General features: G+C 36.9%; 1 protein-coding gene across 1 annotated transcript in view; it reads left to right on the top strand.

Annotated features, from left to right (window-relative positions):
* Nucleotides 1–9,069, top strand: part of LOC137251290 (kelch-like protein 5) — a 119,889-nt gene extending 110,820 nt beyond the window's left edge. Inside the window, exons 5-7 of the mRNA XM_067785617.1 lie at nucleotides 8,324–8,525; nucleotides 8,604–8,705; nucleotides 8,767–9,069. Of these exons, the coding sequence (XP_067641718.1) occupies nucleotides 8,324–8,525; nucleotides 8,604–8,705; nucleotides 8,767–8,970 (508 nt within the window). The 3' untranslated portion in view covers nucleotides 8,971–9,069. The remainder of the gene's footprint in view (nucleotides 1–8,323; nucleotides 8,526–8,603; nucleotides 8,706–8,766) is intronic.
* The last annotated feature ends 9,452 nt before the right edge of the window (nucleotides 9,070–18,521 follow it).

Genomic DNA, 18,521 nt, shown 5'->3' with positions numbered 1-18,521 from the left:
CATTGTCATGAAAGGTATAAAAATAACGCAACATTCATTCGATCTCGGCGTTACAACGTACGCCGGGTAAAGCTAGTCAATCTATATTTCACACCCGGAAGTCGACCATCTTCTTCTTCTTCTTTTGTATTCTCCTTTTATAGAGTTGCATTGATCTACAATATCGTACATTTCTTAATCTAGTACTTAATCTAATACAATTCGCTATTTGTGTTCAGAGTTACAATTATAAATTTTAATTATTCAATCTAGAAGGTTCGGATATCAAAGAGTGGATTTTCTTGCTTTTTAATGCTGCAAAATTCACTAAACTGTTGAATAAATAACTCCAATATTTAATAATGCAAAATGGCCTTTATTCAAGTACTTTCAAAATAACACTTTTATTGCTCGACAGATAGCGTCCTTAATCGAAACTGATTCTAGCGCCTCTACTGTTGCTGCCTTTTATACTCTTTGATTTCCTCGTTGCATCTTCTAGGCGCTTCTGTTCTAGAATCTACTAGTTGGTTACCTGTTATAATTATAACTACAGATGTACGTGTATGGCTCTCATATGCGCGTGTGTTTGTGAGCGACACTTCCACAATTATAAGTGCATATCTCAGATAAGATATCTGCATGTGTTTGTGTGTTGCTTCTCCGCTGCGTGTACGTACATATGTGTAGACATAATGATTGAATTATTGATGTGCATTCACGTCACTGCTTAGCATCGGCTTAGAGTTGACAGTACCCCTTAGTGTTGCTATATTCGTTACAATATCAAAATTTAACTGCCTTGCCAAAACGGATTCAACACAGCGTGGCAAGCCTTGAAACTCGCTCTTGTGATGAACACGATCTCTGAAAGTTTTTGATTCTTGCAAGGACGCAGAAAGAACGTTCTGCACTAGCTACAGTGACAGGTATAGTGTAAAAGATACGTAAAACAACACAAATGTTGAGGAAAATTGTATACAGATTTTGAACATAGATGGCATTTAGCAATTCCAATGGTGACAGACCTTTATCAAAATTTGCTTCGTAAATGTGTTTCAAGTTAATTATTTCGCATTCTTAGCTTTGAGAAACATCCGACTTGTATTTTTCGACCAATTTTGCTGCGCTGGCCCCAACCGTAGTTTCATCCATGTCTTCAAATTACCATAAAAACAAAAATGTCTCGTTCAAATTTCTCATAGCTGCAAATCGTTTAGTAAGGCCAGTGATTACCGAATCAACGACCACCAAGAATGTATTGTGTTTAAAATCAGACTCTGGATCATCCGTAATCATCTCATTTCCATTATCTTCAAAACGTCTTTTGGGTTTTCTCCTTCGAATGTCCGGAAACTTTGGAGAGATGTTCAATTGAATAGCAACTTTTTGCATTCATTTTAAAATTGTCTCCCATTGTTTCCTGATCAACTTTAAATCAGCTAATAAGGCATCTAGATGTCGGACCTCAACATCTATGGTGGCGTCTCTAGCTTGGAGGACCACGTTTCTTTCATTAATGGTAGTCAGTATTTTGAACCAAATTGAGGACAGCAAGATACATTCGAACTTGTTGGTGTACTTTAGAATGCCGGTAATATCTCCGTATGATTGTGCAATCAAATTAGCTTAAGTAATCCGTTTAGTGCTTGTGTTAACCCTGGAACATGGTTTGCGAATGGTCTGATGGCTTCAATTCTAGCCGACCACCTAGTGTCTGAAAGACTGTGAAGAGAGCTCGGTACATATTTTTTGAGGATGTCCCATCGTTGTGGACTGCTGCTGAAAATAGTAAAACATTTTTGTACAACTCCGAAGAAAGTAATTGCAGCCGTACAACATTCTGCAGCACAAGGCGACTAATCAGCATTCGAGTTTTTGTCGAGAATGTGACGTAGTGCTCCGTTTTAAGACCCTTTTCATATTGGCGCCGTTACCGTACCCTTGTGCGCGAAAATCTTCAATCAAGTATGGCAAATTAGATCAGCGATTTTCTGACCAGTTTTTTGGTTACGATCCACGAAAGCCAAAAACCGTTCTTGAATAGTAAAATTTGTTGCTTTCGAATTGAAATGGAGTCAGCGCGAAATGAACGTAGTCAACGTTACTAGCATCAGATATAGCATCAGCGATAATAGCAAAATACTTGGCTTTTTTTGCAGTGATCTAATATAGTTTCCCTCACGTGTTTTGCACGAATTTATAAACAGCATTTTGAGCCAGCTGCCAAATGAAATATTTATTCTTAAATTTTAAGGAAAAGGACTTTTCAAAATGTTTTTCACACTACACTATAATATTAAAACGAAATGCAGATATTCGTTGCTTTTGAAATTCGGCTTAAAAATTGCACATGGAAAAACTAAAGACTTTCCTCTAAATCGCGGGCTCCCTCAGAAACCCCGGGCCCGGGGGAATCCCGCCATTAAGTAAAAAGGTAAGGAATGCTCAAAGACACCTATTAAAAACATTAAATGCTGGAGATTGATGAGCTTGCATCTTGTGTAACAGAATGGGATTGGTTGGTCAAAATAAAGAGAAATTAAACCAAATCCAATAATTTGTCATTAAACCCTCTCAGCTCGGGCGCTATAGATACGATTTCAGACAACTTAGGCGTATTCCATTTTTAGGCGTACTAGAGAAATACAAAATTATTCCTTGCAAATCTACTAAGCAAGGCATGGTTTGTGTTAGCCTTCGGTTGAGCACGCTCTGTGTTAGTTTCCCGCGCTCACGTGGTTTAGCCTTCATCTACTTGAGGCGGTAGAGCTGCCAGATCTCGAGGTAACGGCTAAGCTAGGACCTACAAAACTTCAAGTATTTGCCAAGAGGATAGAGTTATTCTATATAATAAGTCCTGGTACCTAATTGGGCCATTTCTGTTTGATCGTCAAAGAAACTGTGGTAGCATTATGGACACATTCAGTCTATGTGAGCCTTTATTCACCAGTTCAAACTAACATAACTTAGGCTACTGGATTACACCAATCGCCAAGATTATTCAAATTAAATGGGGTTACACCCGGCACTCGTAATGTTGGCCCTGCATGCGATGCGCTCCCACATGACACCAAGTCCTTTAACAGCGACTTCCCTATGGCACAACCCTATTGAAACTGCTAGCTTCCTTAGACTCCCGTTAGAGGACTTTGATGACAATTTTTGAGTGGTCGTAACTATGGAATGAGGCGAAGCACTCTTTTAACACAATAACCAACAACAAAATTATTTCGGTCGTTTTGAAGGACCAAGGATTCCGACGAAACATTAATTCTACGAAATATCTTAAGATCATCTGCATATAAAAATAAAGTAGAGTATTTAAAGCAGAAACCAATATATCATTCATGAAAAGCACAAACAAAAGAGGTCCAAGAAAGCATATTTGAGCGTAGCATACCTGAGGTACTCCGCACGTTGCAAAAAAAGGTAGCACTTGCAGTCCTCGATTTCTCCACACAGATAGTTACTTGTTCGACAAATAATATATTGTAACGAATTTAGGGAAATTCCACTTATTTGAAACCTTCTGCTAACGTTCGAATCGCTAAGCTGTTGAATAAATTACTCCAATATTCAGTATTGTAAACTGGTTGTTGTTGTTGTTGTTGTAGCAGTGCTTCGCCCCACCTAATAGGTGCGGCCGATCACAAATTGTCATCAATATCCCTTAACGGGAGTCCAAGGCAACTTGCTGTTTCAACAGGGGTGGACCATAATGAAAGGGGTGTTAGAGGCGTTGGTTCCACATTACAATTAAAGAGATGGTTGGTATCATGTGGGGACACATTGCAAGCGGGGCATACATTTTGTATGTCGGGGTTGATTCTGGATAGGTAAGAGTTTAGCCTGTTGCAGTATCCAGAACGAAGTTGAGCTAGAGTGACTCGCGCTTCCCTGGGGAGTATGCGTTCCTCTTCCGCAAGTTTTGGGTACTGTTCTTTGAGTACTGGATTTACCGGGCAATTCCTGGTATAAAGGTCCGACGCCTGTTTGTGGAGTTCTCTGAGGACCTGCTTGTGTTTTTGTGCTTCATAGGGCTGAGTTCTCAGGTGCCGTATTTCCTCATAATGCTTACGAAGATGACTCCTTAAGCCCCTAGGCGGTGTTGGCTCATCAATCCGATGTCTGTTGGGATGCCCAGGTTTCTGGGTATTCAACAGGAACTGTTTGGTTAGCATCTCATTTCTCTCCCTGATGGGGAGTATTCTCGCCTCATTATGTAGATGGTGTTCTGAGGACATAAGAAGACAGCCCGTGGTGGTTCTGAGAGCAGTATTTTGGCAGGCCTGTAGCTTCTTCCAGTCAGTAGTTTTTAGGCTTGGCGACCGTATGGGGGACGCGTAGCATGCAATCGGCTGGCTAATTGATTTGTATGTGGTAATGAGCGTTTCTTTGTCTTTTCCCCTTGAGGATTTTATTACGGCTCTGGATTTTCGATACAATTGCGGCTGCATGCTCACCATAATGTAGATCCTGATCAAGCGTCACACCCAAGATTTTTGGGGTGTAGGACAGTCGGTAGCGTAGTGCCATCGACGTGGATGTCCAAAATGGTTGACATTTGCGACGTCCATGTTGTAAATAAGGTCGCGGAGGATTTAGTCGGTGATAATGCCAGGTTTCGCGAGGCGAAAAAACTGGAGAGATCAGGGAGGTAGCCGTTTATTCTGTTGCAAAGCTCATCGATCTGTGGGGCTGGGCCTGTGGCCATTATTGTGCAGTCATCGGCGTAGGAAACGATAGTAACTCCTTCTGGTGGCGGAGGCAGCTTAGATATGTAGAAATTAAACAAAAGTGGGGATACGACACCGCCCTGTTTAATTCTTCTTGGTTTTGATGTTTCATTTCTAAATTGCACCGATGCCTGCCGACCACCCAGATAATTTGCGGTCCACCTTTTAAGACAGGGGGGAAGGGTAGACCCTTCCAGGTCTTTCAGTAACGTGCCATGGTTGACCGTATCAAAAGCCTTTGATAAGTCTAGCGCAACGAGTACTGTCCTATGGTGGGGGTTTTGATTTAAACCGCAATTTATCTGGGTGCTGATGGCTGATGGCAAAATGGCTTCAAGGGTCTTGGCTACTGGCGATAGGAGAGATATCGGGCCATATGGACTCTCCTATGTTAGCATGTTTCCCAGGCTTTAGTAGCAGGACCACCTTGGCCATTTTCGATTTTTCGGGTATGACAAAGGAGGAAAGAGACCGGTTGAAGACATGTGCTAAATATTTGAAACCCTCTTTCCCTAGGCTTTTAAGCATCAGCATGGCTATGCCGTCTGGGCCCACTGCTTTGCATGGTTTAGCATGACCGATGGCATCCTCAACTGCTTTGGCGGTGATGGTAATTGGTGACGCGCTGAATTTATGTTTATGTGCGTGTCTGTTGGCCCACCGTCTATCTTTGTCGACCGTAGAATGCATTATATATTGTCGGCAGAAAGCGCTCGCCCATTTTTTCGCATTCGACAGCACTTTATCGCCAAAGGCGATGGAAACTTTGTCATTGTGCTAGATGGATTCGATAGGGACTTTACGGTGGACCAAAATTTACCTATACCGGCAGAGAGGTTACAACCGCTTAGGTGCTCCTCCCATTTCGCCCGCTTGTGTTCATACACAAGCAATCAGATGCTTTGGTTTATATCCCTTATTTGGGGGTCGCCGGGATCGAACTGACTTATAAGTTCACGTTCTCTCGCTAAATTTGCGGCCTCCGCCAGAAAGTGGGGCCAAATTTCGGGAATTCTACAGCGGGAATGAAGCGAGCGATATTGCGATATTTTCTGTGGACATTGTTCCTAGAACAGGTCTGCAGAGCAGATATTGCCGTGAGGTTAGTCTCTTGGATCGCAGCAATGCGGATGTTGTGCTGCTTCATGAAATCGACTATCTCCGTGATCTTCCCAGTTAATCCATTAAAATTTAACTGCAGAATTCTGAAGTGCAAGGAGGGACACGTCGTCACTCTGGGAGTAAGTGACGGGTGACTACGCTTGGGTTGTGGAAGGCTAGGACGCAACTGCTGTTGTGGCCCTGGGACTGGACGTCCTTGGGTAAGCATTGGGGTACCCGGTGTATTTGGGTATGCAGCCTGGCAATATGGCGCAATGAAACCCGTCGGGGGGTTGTCGTCGCGGAGATCAGTACATCTAGGAAAGTGGCACCGTCCATGGCAGGAGAGGCATTGGGCGGATGTCGCAAACATATATATTCTGTGCTGGCAAACGGTGCAAAGGGACGTAGGGACTAAGAGTCTGTTTCCCTGACCAACACAATTGCTGCCGGAAAATAGGGGCGAGAAGACGGGGGCAGGGGCTGATGCTCGGCATTGCTCCCGACTCTACTACGGAGATTGTAGGTACAAGTGGGAGCAGCCGTATGAGTTCGTGGCGCCGTGGGGCGAGAGCAGCAGCGGGTACTTGTTGTGGATTGCTGAGCAGCGGGGCTGCTGGAAGGTAGTGGGGGCGCTAAAGCATAGACTACGGGACGCCCTAAGGCGTGAACAGGAAGGAGCCACAAAAGATTTATAGAAGTTATTACGTGGACGTCTGGTTTTGGGATCTAGCCCAGAACAACCTGTCCGATGCAACCATCCCTTACAAGAGACACACTGACAAGAGTATGACCGTCCTAAAAAGATTCTTTTCCGGCAGATGCAGCAAAACCATTTCTCAGGACCGGGGCCAGGAGACGGACCCGGATTGGGTTCGATACCTTCCCGGAGCAAGAGAATATGGAGCAGTCCCGCTGCAAGAAGCTGCTACGAGGATGACAATTTGTGGGAGGGACGCAACAAATTAAATGGGGTTGCACTGAAATGACAGTCCTTGGTCGGGAAAAATCCCGAATCGCTCCGGTACATAGAACCGACTTGCCTTGGGAAGCGATTGTAAATTGGTCTTTATTTAGATTACTTTGGGAGTAGTACAATTATAATGCACTTCGCAACTAATAGCGTGTTTAAATGAAACTGATTAGTCATTCCTCAGCTTGCGCTGCTTTTATACTCTGTTGCCTTGTCCGCATATTTCTCCAAAGGTCTAGACGTGTCACCTTCTAGACTCTTCTGCTTGGTTACCAGCTATATACATATTTGTAGTTTATCCGTTTCTCATAGTCATATGCGCGTGTATGTGCGAGCAACTACTTCGGCTGATGACCACAACGGTGTGCGTGAAATATCTCTTCGTTGCCTTCTATATATGTGTGTAAATGATGATTGCTGTGTTCATGTACACATGTGTGGCTCGCTTTAATGTTTTTGTTGTTGCGTGATTATTTACTAACAGTCTAGTGGTGCTAAAATTCGCTACAATATTAATCATGACAAGAAGACAGAATGAATTCCCATACACTCAAGTTTAAATATTAAGATTTAGTATGGAATTTTATTTACCTGACTACTGTCCTTAAATGCATGGATGCAAAAAATTTGAAAACGACGCTAGGTTAGTAATAGTAGAGCGGTCAGCAACAAATTAGAGACACCATTTTTGTTCCCAGATTTGAGGATTGGACATATTGAAGTCTTCTCCATCTATTGCTAAAAGCGCCGGAAGACAGAGATAGATTGAAGATATGGAAGATGGGGGCTCACAAAATCTTCTTCCACGTGCCTCTCCAAACTAAGTGTAGGTCTCCCCCTTACTCTGCTACCAAACTGCGGTGCCGACTGCAATACTTTCCTTACTTTTCAATTTCCTACTCAGTCCAATGTAGCATTTGTTGGCAAGAGTTATTCTTTTAATTTCTAAACTGACAATGTTTTTACTATTAAGGCTGGTTCCTACTATGAGGGTAGTAAAACCAGGTGGAAGAAGACTTGATTTCCATTGGTGTTGGTTATCGTCGTCAATTATCGCTAAGAAGTAATGACTTGTTTACTTTGCTACGAGGCGACAAAAATAGCCTGGGCGGTTGAGCGACAATAAATGGTAATGACAAACCCCCACTGATAAAGTTCAATCAATCGGTCCATGGCAGGGTTCTTTCTGTATTGCAAACATTGCGCTTTATAGTACCGTTTATCTGATCCATCCGCGACTGCTGCTGTTTTTTAAACGGATATTTATATTGAAAATCGTCATAGTCGGGTAAGGAAACATTAATTCCATCATCTTAGATTCGGAACTTGGGTTGTTGTTGTAGCAATGCTTCGCCTTGCTTAATAGGTTCGATTACCCATAAAAGCTCATCGAAATCCTCTAAAGGAAATGTAGCAGTTTTGACAGGAGTGCACCATAGAAAAGTTGTTGCCGGGTTTTTGGGCATTCGTATTTTAATTTGACAATCTTTGCCAAAAATTTTAAACCATTCGAATCTCCGCAAATATTTAGGTATACCGCGTCTGATGGATGGAAGTCAATAAATAGTATGAGCACACCTCGATGTTGGGTTGCCGCAGTTGTTCTCAACGAAAAAATTTATGTCATTGGCGGACATGATGGAAATAACTTAAAATCTGTCGAATGCTATGATCCTACAACAAATATCTGGACTCAGTGCGCGGATATGAATGAAATACATTCTAATACAGGTGTAAGTTCAGAAATTATAAACTGAAAATTATGAGTTTTAATTCATATGTGAGTAAATAATAAATTCGCAACATTTCAGGCATCAGTTCACAATGGACAAATATTTGTTGTAGGTGGCTTTTGTGGAAAAAATTCTTCAACGGTGGAACGATACGATCCACAAAGAAATGAATGGACTAAGGTCGTATTTAATATATATTTATTTTGTTGTTGCTAATCTAAATCATCGTTACATTTTGTAGATTTGCTCTTTGAATATAGAATGCCAAAAACCTGGATGCATTTCAATCTACAATCAATTGTGGGCTGTTGGTGGCTCTCAGATAAAATGCACATTCAATTGCGTTTCACTTTACGATGAGCAAAATGATAAATGGATCGATAAAAAACCAATTCCCAAGGATGGTCTTTACTATTGTTTTACTGCACCAAAATGTCTACTCTAAAATAAATAAATGTAAGAATTGAATTAAAACATATCTACTTTTATATCAGGTTTTAGAATTTTATTGTAAATGTTTTTCTTTTAATAAATTTTTATTAGCCTTAAATGTTGCATTTAATTAGATTTGTTTAGCTGAAAGGCTGTGGTTATTGTATAAAACTTCGTTTTGGTATGTTTTACATTCATAAATTTTAATTTTGGTCGATATTTCGACTTCAATCTGAAGTCATCATCAGGGACATATGGACATTATCTTTAGTCTGGTCAAATTAGCGCGAAAAATAGGTATTCGAAGGTTTTAAAATTCGGCTACAACTCACAGTTACTAGGATTGTTTAATTCATAAATTAAATGTGAAAAGTCCTCATCGACCAAGTACCTGTAAAGAAATTTACCCGAGGCCATTGGTCACAAAAATGGGCTGTTCGCAAGTTTATTGCTTCCTAAGTGCTTTTCTATGCCCAGTGCTTTACTTTGACAGATCGATTGAGAACTAAATACTTCTTATATTTAAAACTTTGCTTCTCAACAGCCACTCGATTTGACAACTAATAGCTTCATCAACAAAAGGCATATATGTATGTATGTAATACTCCTATATTGCTTATAGAAAATGCTGGCAATGTGTTTTGAATTCGAAATCAAAACAAGACAGCCTATAAAATCTTTGTGATTGTAGCAGCATAAGTGTGACAGGAAAAAATTTAAATTTAGGTACATTCGATTATTGAATACAAAAACAAATACATTTAAACAGCAATATATCGGCACACTGATGTTTGGGAAATTACCTAGACTTTTGTAGCAATATAGGAGTATTACACATGATTCAATTACTAGAGGTTTGTTCGCCAATGATGACAGATCTTTGACACTCCCGAATTGAAAAATCTGGAAGAATGCCGTACGTTAGGATTTTATTCAAAAATGCACTATCTCAAAATTTGTTTCAAAAACTCCCTATATGAGCATAAGTTCAATGCATTTTGTCATAAAAGGGAGTTAATGAAAAGCATTTTGAGATGAAGCGTTCTTCAATCGAACTCTAATATAGGGCAGTTTTGTGACAAATCTCAAATTGGGAAATTTTTGAAAAATATTTTGAGATAGCACGATTTTGAACAGGCAGCCGACAATGAACTGACAAAAAAAAAGATAAAAGAAAATGGCTTATTGTCTTGGAACTTTATATTCCTACCTTGACTTTGACAGAAGAGTTAAACTTTTGGGCGGCCCTGCTACACAGGTCGTATTCACCTTTTCATTCTGAAATTTCGGAAAGCTCTTTTCCGTTAAGTATTAAGTGGAAGCGTTTCGGATAAACCGTTAATTTAGAATATTCGGAATGCGTTCATTTGATACTACCTCACGGGGTCCGAATATTCCAAATAAGTATATACATAATATTCCAAATGTAAAACGATTCCACAAATTCTTAAATGTTCCGAACATACGGAATGAATAAGTTAACGTGCTCAATTACTAATTACATTTTTACGCGAATCGGTTTACTAGTCGAGTTTTTGACGTTGAACGATGAATTTTTATTTGGTTTAGGTTTCGTATGTTCATAGGTTTACGAAAGTGCACGATTCCTTGGTGTCAGTACTTTTCATAAAACCTAACACCCACTAAAAACCTAACCCACACTAATAGATCACGGCATAGTTAATAAATTCATCAGAAAATTAAAAAAATGTTCTAAAGAATTATGCAGGTCAATACTTATCGGGTATTTGTAAACTGATTGCTTCCTATTTCTACTACTAATATTTTTCGAAAATTCGCAAAGAAACAACACAGTTAACGAATGTCAATTCGATTTGGGAGCAAAATGGCTGCAATTGTCAAAAAATGTATTTCTCAAATTCTTTCAGCTTTCCTTTCTTTTTTGACGATGTTGGAGATCAACCAGAGACCCATTAATTTCACAAAATGTTTCAAAGATTGACATGGATGTTCGAATATTCAGATTTTTTTCATTACTGCTTTTTCGCGAAGTTAAACACAAAAATTGTTATTGTGTATATGTTTAATTACAAGTTTCAGCTAGAGCATGGCGAATAAATCAAAACAGTATCCTTTCAAATGCTTTAGTATCCCAGTATCCCATAAGGAGATTTTGTTCCTTTCATTTGTTTTTGGTCTAAGAAATTCAGGTAAAGGTCTAGTTGAGGGGTCGACTGCTAATACGCGTCCAAAAATATCGAAAGAGGTGGCAAAAACCGCGTATTGACCTCGACAACAATAGTCCGAAGGCGGAAAATAAAAATTTTAACTCGTTCAAAAGATATAACCGAAAAACCGAAAAATGACCCCAGGTCCCTTTGAAACCGGGGGTCGGATTCGTAGTATTTTTGCGCACAACACCTTTCTGCGTTGGCGGCCTTCGGCCGCGGTTATAAAAAATTACCCTAGGTGGTTTACCAATGGGGTGAGATCGAAATTAAATGCGTGCAAAATCCCTTTGTACACAAAATTTTGTTCAGTGCACAACAACATTACAACAACCACATGAAAATTTCCAACTCCAACTGCAAATATCTCCGGACAGAGATACAATTTTTATTTTCTGCCTTCGGATTATTGTTGTCGAGGTCAATACGCGTCTTTTAACACCTCTTTCGATACTTTTGGACGCGTATTAGCAGTCGACCCCTCAACTAGACTTTTACCGAAATTCATAACATAAGTACTTACACTTGTGTTGAAAAGTATGCAAGCGACATATTGCTTGACCAACATAGCCAAAGTACCAAGTTCGAATTGAAACATATCAATGTTTCGGATGGTTGACTAATTACAATATTTGAATGCAGCAGAAAATTGCTGAGTAACTAGACGTTCGCACTTCTAACTTTCCAACAATCCTAATTGTTAAAGCTCTTAGAAAATATTATTTTAGGACCAGAAATGTACCTTTTTCAAACATATACATTTTATAAATATATTTTTCAAATTTATCATAAATTGGTGAATGTCTAAGATTAATTTGATCTTTTTTTATTGATCGGCTGCTGAGTGGAATGTCAACCAATCTTGGCTACCAGTTATCAAACGCGCTATCTCATGTTTTTTTTCATGAAAGCCCAATGTCATATTGAATTTTTATTCAGATAGGGCGTTTTTGAGAATTCACACAGTAAATAAAGATTTTGCGATAAAAAGAAATTTAAATAAAATTTAATAAACAAGTCAAAAAACAATAAAATAAAGGAAACTATAATAAAAAACAATTTTATAAAAGTAAAAAAATAAACTATAAAAAATAAAGTTAAATAAAGTAAAAAAAATTAAATAAACCAAAATAAAATAGAATAAAATAGAAAATAAAATTATAAAAGGACTAAATCCTGTAACTTAAATTAATATTTATTGAAGAGCTTCTCTCTATGCAGTTTTTCACAAACTGAATTTTAAACAATATATTTTTCACAAAAGTCATTTACAAATTAGTTATTTTTCGAAGCAATATCGATAATCGATATTACATTCATATAGTTATATAAAAAACACTTTACAACTCGGCCAATCTGACATCTAATCGACCTCGATTACAGTCACAAATTTTAGTATTAGACAATGATTCTTAGTAAGATCTAGAACATAACACCATACTAAAGGCTATTCATTCAATGGATTCAGCATTATTATTCATTAACCATTTCCGCATTTTATTAGCTTCAACAACTCCATCGTATGCAAGCTGGCTAAGTTGACAATTTTCTATATCCCTAACTACACAGCGGTAATTCCCAAGGATTTTGAAAACAACGTATGGTCCCTTATATTTAGGAGCAAACTTTTTATTTGTCCCAATTACTGAATCCACATTTTTTATAACAACAAAATCACCAACCTCATATTTTTTAGCATATATACTATGATTCAAAAAATAATTATAACTATATTCTTGATCACGTTGAATTGCCTCACTGGCATCAGCTCGAATCTTAACCAAATCTCGTTTTACAGATAGGCCTAATTTATTATCTAAATATTCTGAAAATTCATCTACAAACTCTCCTCTCTGTTCTATGCCAAAAAGAAGCATACTTGGAGAATCTTTAACCGTGCTATGATGCGAACTATTAATTGCATACTCTGCTTGCAATAGGCGATTCGACCAATCAGCATGGTCTATTGGATCGGTAATTTTTAATTTAATGACCCATTAACTCTCTCCACTTGGCCATCGGCCTGCGGAGACCCAACAGCAACTTTTATATGAACTATATTACGTTTATGTAAAAACTCACTAAATTCTAGTGAGGTAAAACAAGTTACCCGGTCTGAAAAAATTCGTCTTGGCCTACTATAATAACTAAAGTACTTGTCTAAAGCACTGGTAACTTCCTTAGTCCTAGTTGAATTTGTTGGATATAGTTTCACAAACTTTGAACGAAGTGTTGGTAAAGGTCCGAAATGGTCAATATGTAAAGTTTCAAAAGGCAAACAATTTTCAACAAAACGTTTCAATTTTTATGAAGTTTCGGTATCCAATAAAGTTGAGTTATTTTGTCACATGTCTTCTCAACTGACTGATGTCCAACTTTTTCATGAGCTTATCTTATAATATTATCCTCCATTTCTCTTGGGACGTAAAGCAACTTATTTCTATCTTCTTTCAGCCTGTCTACAAGTCCATCTTGCAAATCAAAATGTTTTAGTTTCCATACTAAAAGTTTCTCGCGAATACTATTTAAATTTCCATCACGCGCTTGGGCAACCTGCACTTGAAATTCTACATCAGCGAGCATTAATTTGTTTTTTCTCAAGTGTTAGGGCTAGTGAGTTACAATCTGTTACAATTTTGAAAGGTACTCCGAGAACGTCTAAACGTTTTTGAAACGGGCCGAGAACGTCTAAGAGCATATGTGACCCGGCCTATGAAAAGATGGCTTATGACTCCAAAAAAATGTTTCCACTTTTTTTCTGGTTTCGATTGTTTTTTTATCTTTAACAGCTGTTTCTCGCAATGTCTTTTTTGAGTCATAAGCCACCTTTTCATAGGCCGGGTCCAATATATTATTGCTAAAGTCTCCAATTCAAAACTATGATATTTAGCTTCAACAGTCGATGTAGTTTTTGAAAAATATGATACCGGGTGCATTTTCTTATCATCTTGCCGTTGTAAAAGAACTGCCCCGAAACCAACTACACTTGCATCACAATGCAGTTCAGTCTCTCTCAGAGGGTTGTAAATACACAGAACTGGAGCCTCAGACAGGTCAGACTTTAGTTTTTTGAATGCATCTAAACATTCTTCATCAAAAGTGAAAGTTATATATTTTTTTAACAAACTCAACAGAGGCCCAGCAATTTTTGAAAAAAAAGGTACGAATCGTCTAAAAAAAGAAAATAATCCTAGACACGACTGCAGTTCTTTCTGATTTGTTGGAATAGGATACTTTTTAATAGCTTGGATATGTGACTCGCTCAACGTAATTCCAGCGGCAGACACGAGATAGCCCAAGTACTCAATTTGACTGTAGGCAAATTTACACTTGGCCATATTCAACTTTAAACCTCTTCGTTTTATACGATCTAGTATTGCTCGTAATAAATCTGTGTTCTTCATAGTCATTGGTTGCTAATATTATATCATCCATGTATATTATAATTTTTCTAGTTTCATATTGTAATGAATTTATGGAAACTTCGCTTATTTCACACCTTCTACTAACGGTCGTATCGCTAAACTGTTGAATAAATAACTCCAATATTGAATAATGCAGAAATGGCCTTTATTAGACTATGTTGATAGTACTTCACAATAACACTTATACTTCGCAATCAATAGCGTTCTTAAATCAAACTGATTACGGACTACTCAGCTTCTGCTGCTTTTATACTCTCTGCCCAAATGTCTAGACGTTTCTTCTTCTAGAATCGTCTACCTGGTCATCAGTCATACGCGCGTGTATTTGTAGTGTGTAACCATATGCGTGTGTATATGTGAGCAAAGTAGTAGCTGATGATGACATGCGTGTGTGAGTATCTCTGCTGCTTGAATGTATGTGTGTACATGATAATTAATTAAATTCTAAATACTAATTTGTTTACGTACATTCAAGTTTGGTAGCTTGCTTTATTGTTGTTGTGGCTTTATTTACTTAGTATCACATTAATGATGTGAGTATCACTTAGTGTTACTAATATTCGTGCTTCGGCCCATAGATTAATAAAGAAAAAACCAAAAGTTTTCACTTTTTCCCTCTATGCATTTCGGCGCTTTCGCGTCATCATGGCAACACTTCCTAGGAGAAAAGGCTTTGAAGAGATTTACAAGGTATACTCGAAACAGTTGTCGCCTTGTCCGTCCTGATGCCACGTTGTTTAAATTTTTCCCAAATTATTAAATAAAAAAAATTTATTAAAAAAATAATAAAGTTAAATAAAATAAAGTATAAAATTAAAGAAAGGTAAATAAAGTAAAATAAAATAATATGAAATATGGAATAAAATAAAATAAAACGAAATAGAAATTAAGAAAATTAAATTAAGTAAAATAAAATAAAAAAATTGATACAGGACAATAAAGTTAAACAAAAAATGTAACTAAATTAAGTAAAACAAAATATAAAATAAAATAAATGTATTACTTTACAACAGGAGTCGACTGTTTATACACATCAAGAATGTCAAAAAACGTATTTCGAGCTAGGAAAAACTTATCGGAGGGCGGAAAAAATTTTCGTTCAAAAAACATTCACGAAAAACCGAAAAAGTACCCTGGACCACTCCGAAACCAGGGGTGGGATCCATAGTACATATTTATTTAAAATAAAATAAAAAATTTAATGAAATAAAATAAAATGAAATAAAGGGGGTAAAAAAAAAAAATTTAAAAAAAAAATATTTCACTGTACCGAGTCCCAATAATTGTATTTTTACATATTTTAAAATCAGTTGTTACATGAAATTAAATAATAAACTAAAATAAAATCAAATAAAATAATAAAGTAAAAGAAAAATTAAATTATGTAAAGAGAAAGAAGAAAATAGTTTAAAACGAGGTAAATTAAAATAAAAGAAATAGAATAAAAAAGAAAATAAAATTAAACAAAATAAATTATTAAAAAAGTGTTTCGATCTCCTGATATTAAATTTTGTAATATTTTTGGTTGAATCTCCCACTGTTCGTGGATACCGCAGAGCACGTCTGCATTTCCGTTTTCAGCACTCACACTCATGTCATCCCTCAACTAAACTTGCGTTTCCAATTAAATGGCTCTGAGAAAATCCATTACTGTAGGAAAATAAGAGATATTTTTTGAAGTTTGATTTTTTCTGTACTTCATAAATACACACATTTAAAAAAATTGCAATTTTTGAAAGTATAAATCACAACTCTTACTCAGTCGACATGGTTAATTCTGTTGTTGCTTTCATACACTTTTTTAAAAAGTATCTACTTGATATTAATATAATATGAATTATAATTTTAAAACACTAAATAATTAAATAAATTATAATTAAGTATGACTAAACATCTGAAACACGCCCGTTAGGTTCCCAATCGCCATAACGTGTCGGCTTCGGACCAGATGTACCGCCAAATATTCAGTATAGCAATATGTCTTTTACTTACAACGCTACTGTAGTAGTAGTACTTCACAATACTCGCGTACTTCGCTAAAAGCGTGTTAAAATCAGACTGATTGATTATGGCTTGCACCGCGCTGCTTTTGTACTTTCAGTTAGCCTCGTCCGTTCACCTATTTCTCCTAAGGTCTAGACTTTTCACGAACATGCCTTCTGGAACAGTCCTATCTCATACTTGGTTATTTAGCTATAACATGTACATATATCTGTAGTTAATGTTTTTCTTCTAGCTATATGTGTGTGTATGTCTGAGTAACAGCTTCTGCTAATTAGTAATTGTGGAGTACTACTACTTCAGTAGAGTTGTATATAAAGGAGATATTGCTACACATACCGAATATCTGAGTTATTTATTCGACAATTCAGAGATTCGAACGTTAACAGAAGCTGCAAAATAATCAGAAATTTCCTTCAATTCGATACAATAAGTTTTTTAATGATCCTTCGTCATCAGGAATCACGGTATTGCGATGGCCTGGAAATTTTTACGTTAGATGCAAGTAAATATGTTTTATTTTATTTATTTTATTGATATTTAAAGTAATGTTACAAAAAGGAAAAAAAACCAAACTGCCTAGTTTGTTTTACATCTTAAAATAAATTAATATTACTTAAATATCAAATAGTGAACTAAAATACAAATTTTTTTCATTTCCAGTTCATCCCAATTCCCCGATTTCAACATTTAAAACGCTCTCCTGAAAACCTATGTAAAATGATTTTGGCTATTATCACTATTATGGCTAGTGAGGGCGACATCTAGTGCTATTTATTCGCAACCCGATCAGAAGGCAAAACTTAAGAATTTACTCCTGTAGTCGTGGTATTTGTTCTGATTCAGATAAAAGTCACGGTTAAAAACACCTGAGAGGTCGCAATCACAGATTACATTTATCCTCAAAAAACACGTGATCGTCCTATATTAATTGCGAATTCTCAGTGATTCGCATATTTTATTTGTCTTTTCGAAAAACGCCCAATTTCAACAAATTTTTAAAACTCAACATTTGTTTTAGGAGCGCCCGACCAATCTGAATTCTAACCTCATAACATTTGTTTTCAAAAAATCTATTTCTTTGAATTTTATTGTATAAAAAAGTTCGATTTAAGATCACCCTAACTGATCCTGATATAGTACGCTTTTGAAAAAATATAGTTATGTATAGAAGCATACACATATGAGCTTGTGTTAGAAGTAGTATTAAGTTCTCTTAATTTAGTATTAAGAGAGAAGTTAACTTTAATTATTTGTAAGGATACCGTTATTCGAAATTGTTAACTGTTTGAACATTGGCATAAGCTCCATTCGAATTTCGGTTTAGATCAGATGTAAAGTGAAGCTCGTGAAATAAAGATCATTTAATCGATTTCCGTCTACATCATTATTGGCGCAGTCAACGGTTGAACTTACGGCTCGTGGAAAATTAGTTATTAATAAACCACATGTATTTAAATTTCGGAAAGAAATAAAGTATATTTTAATTGCAAAACTGCTATTGGTTATTTGAACAAAAAAACTTTAACAAAACCAAACGTATGAAAAATTTTGAAATACAGACTGAAATGAAAAAAACAAAAGAAGTGTACAAGCTTTGTGGCTCATTTAACTTTATTTGATTTCAAACATTGATTTTAACAAAAAGCTGTGGAAAAAAAATTCAGAAAAATTAACGTTAATAATAACCCGTATAGCGAAGTAGCGTTTTAAATCGAAAAACAAGAAACAAAAGCCTCAACAAAATTTAAAGGACAGTCCAAAGTTCAGTGAATTGATCATTTAAAGTCATTTAAAGGTCAAAGGAATTTTAACCGAAGTTCGAAAATAGTCAAACATTTAAAAGGCACAAAGTCGTTGAGAGGGCAAACTCATCAGACAATCCAGCCAAAGTAAATCAGAGCAGAGAACTTCCTTTTCCAATCAAACAACAACAAGCAAGTATGGGT

The sequence above is a fragment of the Eurosta solidaginis genome, chromosome 4, assembly GCF_040869045.1.
Source record: "Eurosta solidaginis isolate ZX-2024a chromosome 4, ASM4086904v1, whole genome shotgun sequence".
In the NCBI taxonomy this organism is placed as follows: domain Eukaryota; kingdom Metazoa; phylum Arthropoda; class Insecta; order Diptera; family Tephritidae; genus Eurosta; species Eurosta solidaginis.
The sequence above is the reverse complement of the archived record's forward strand: the minus strand, read 5'-3'. Positions and strand labels throughout refer to the sequence as shown.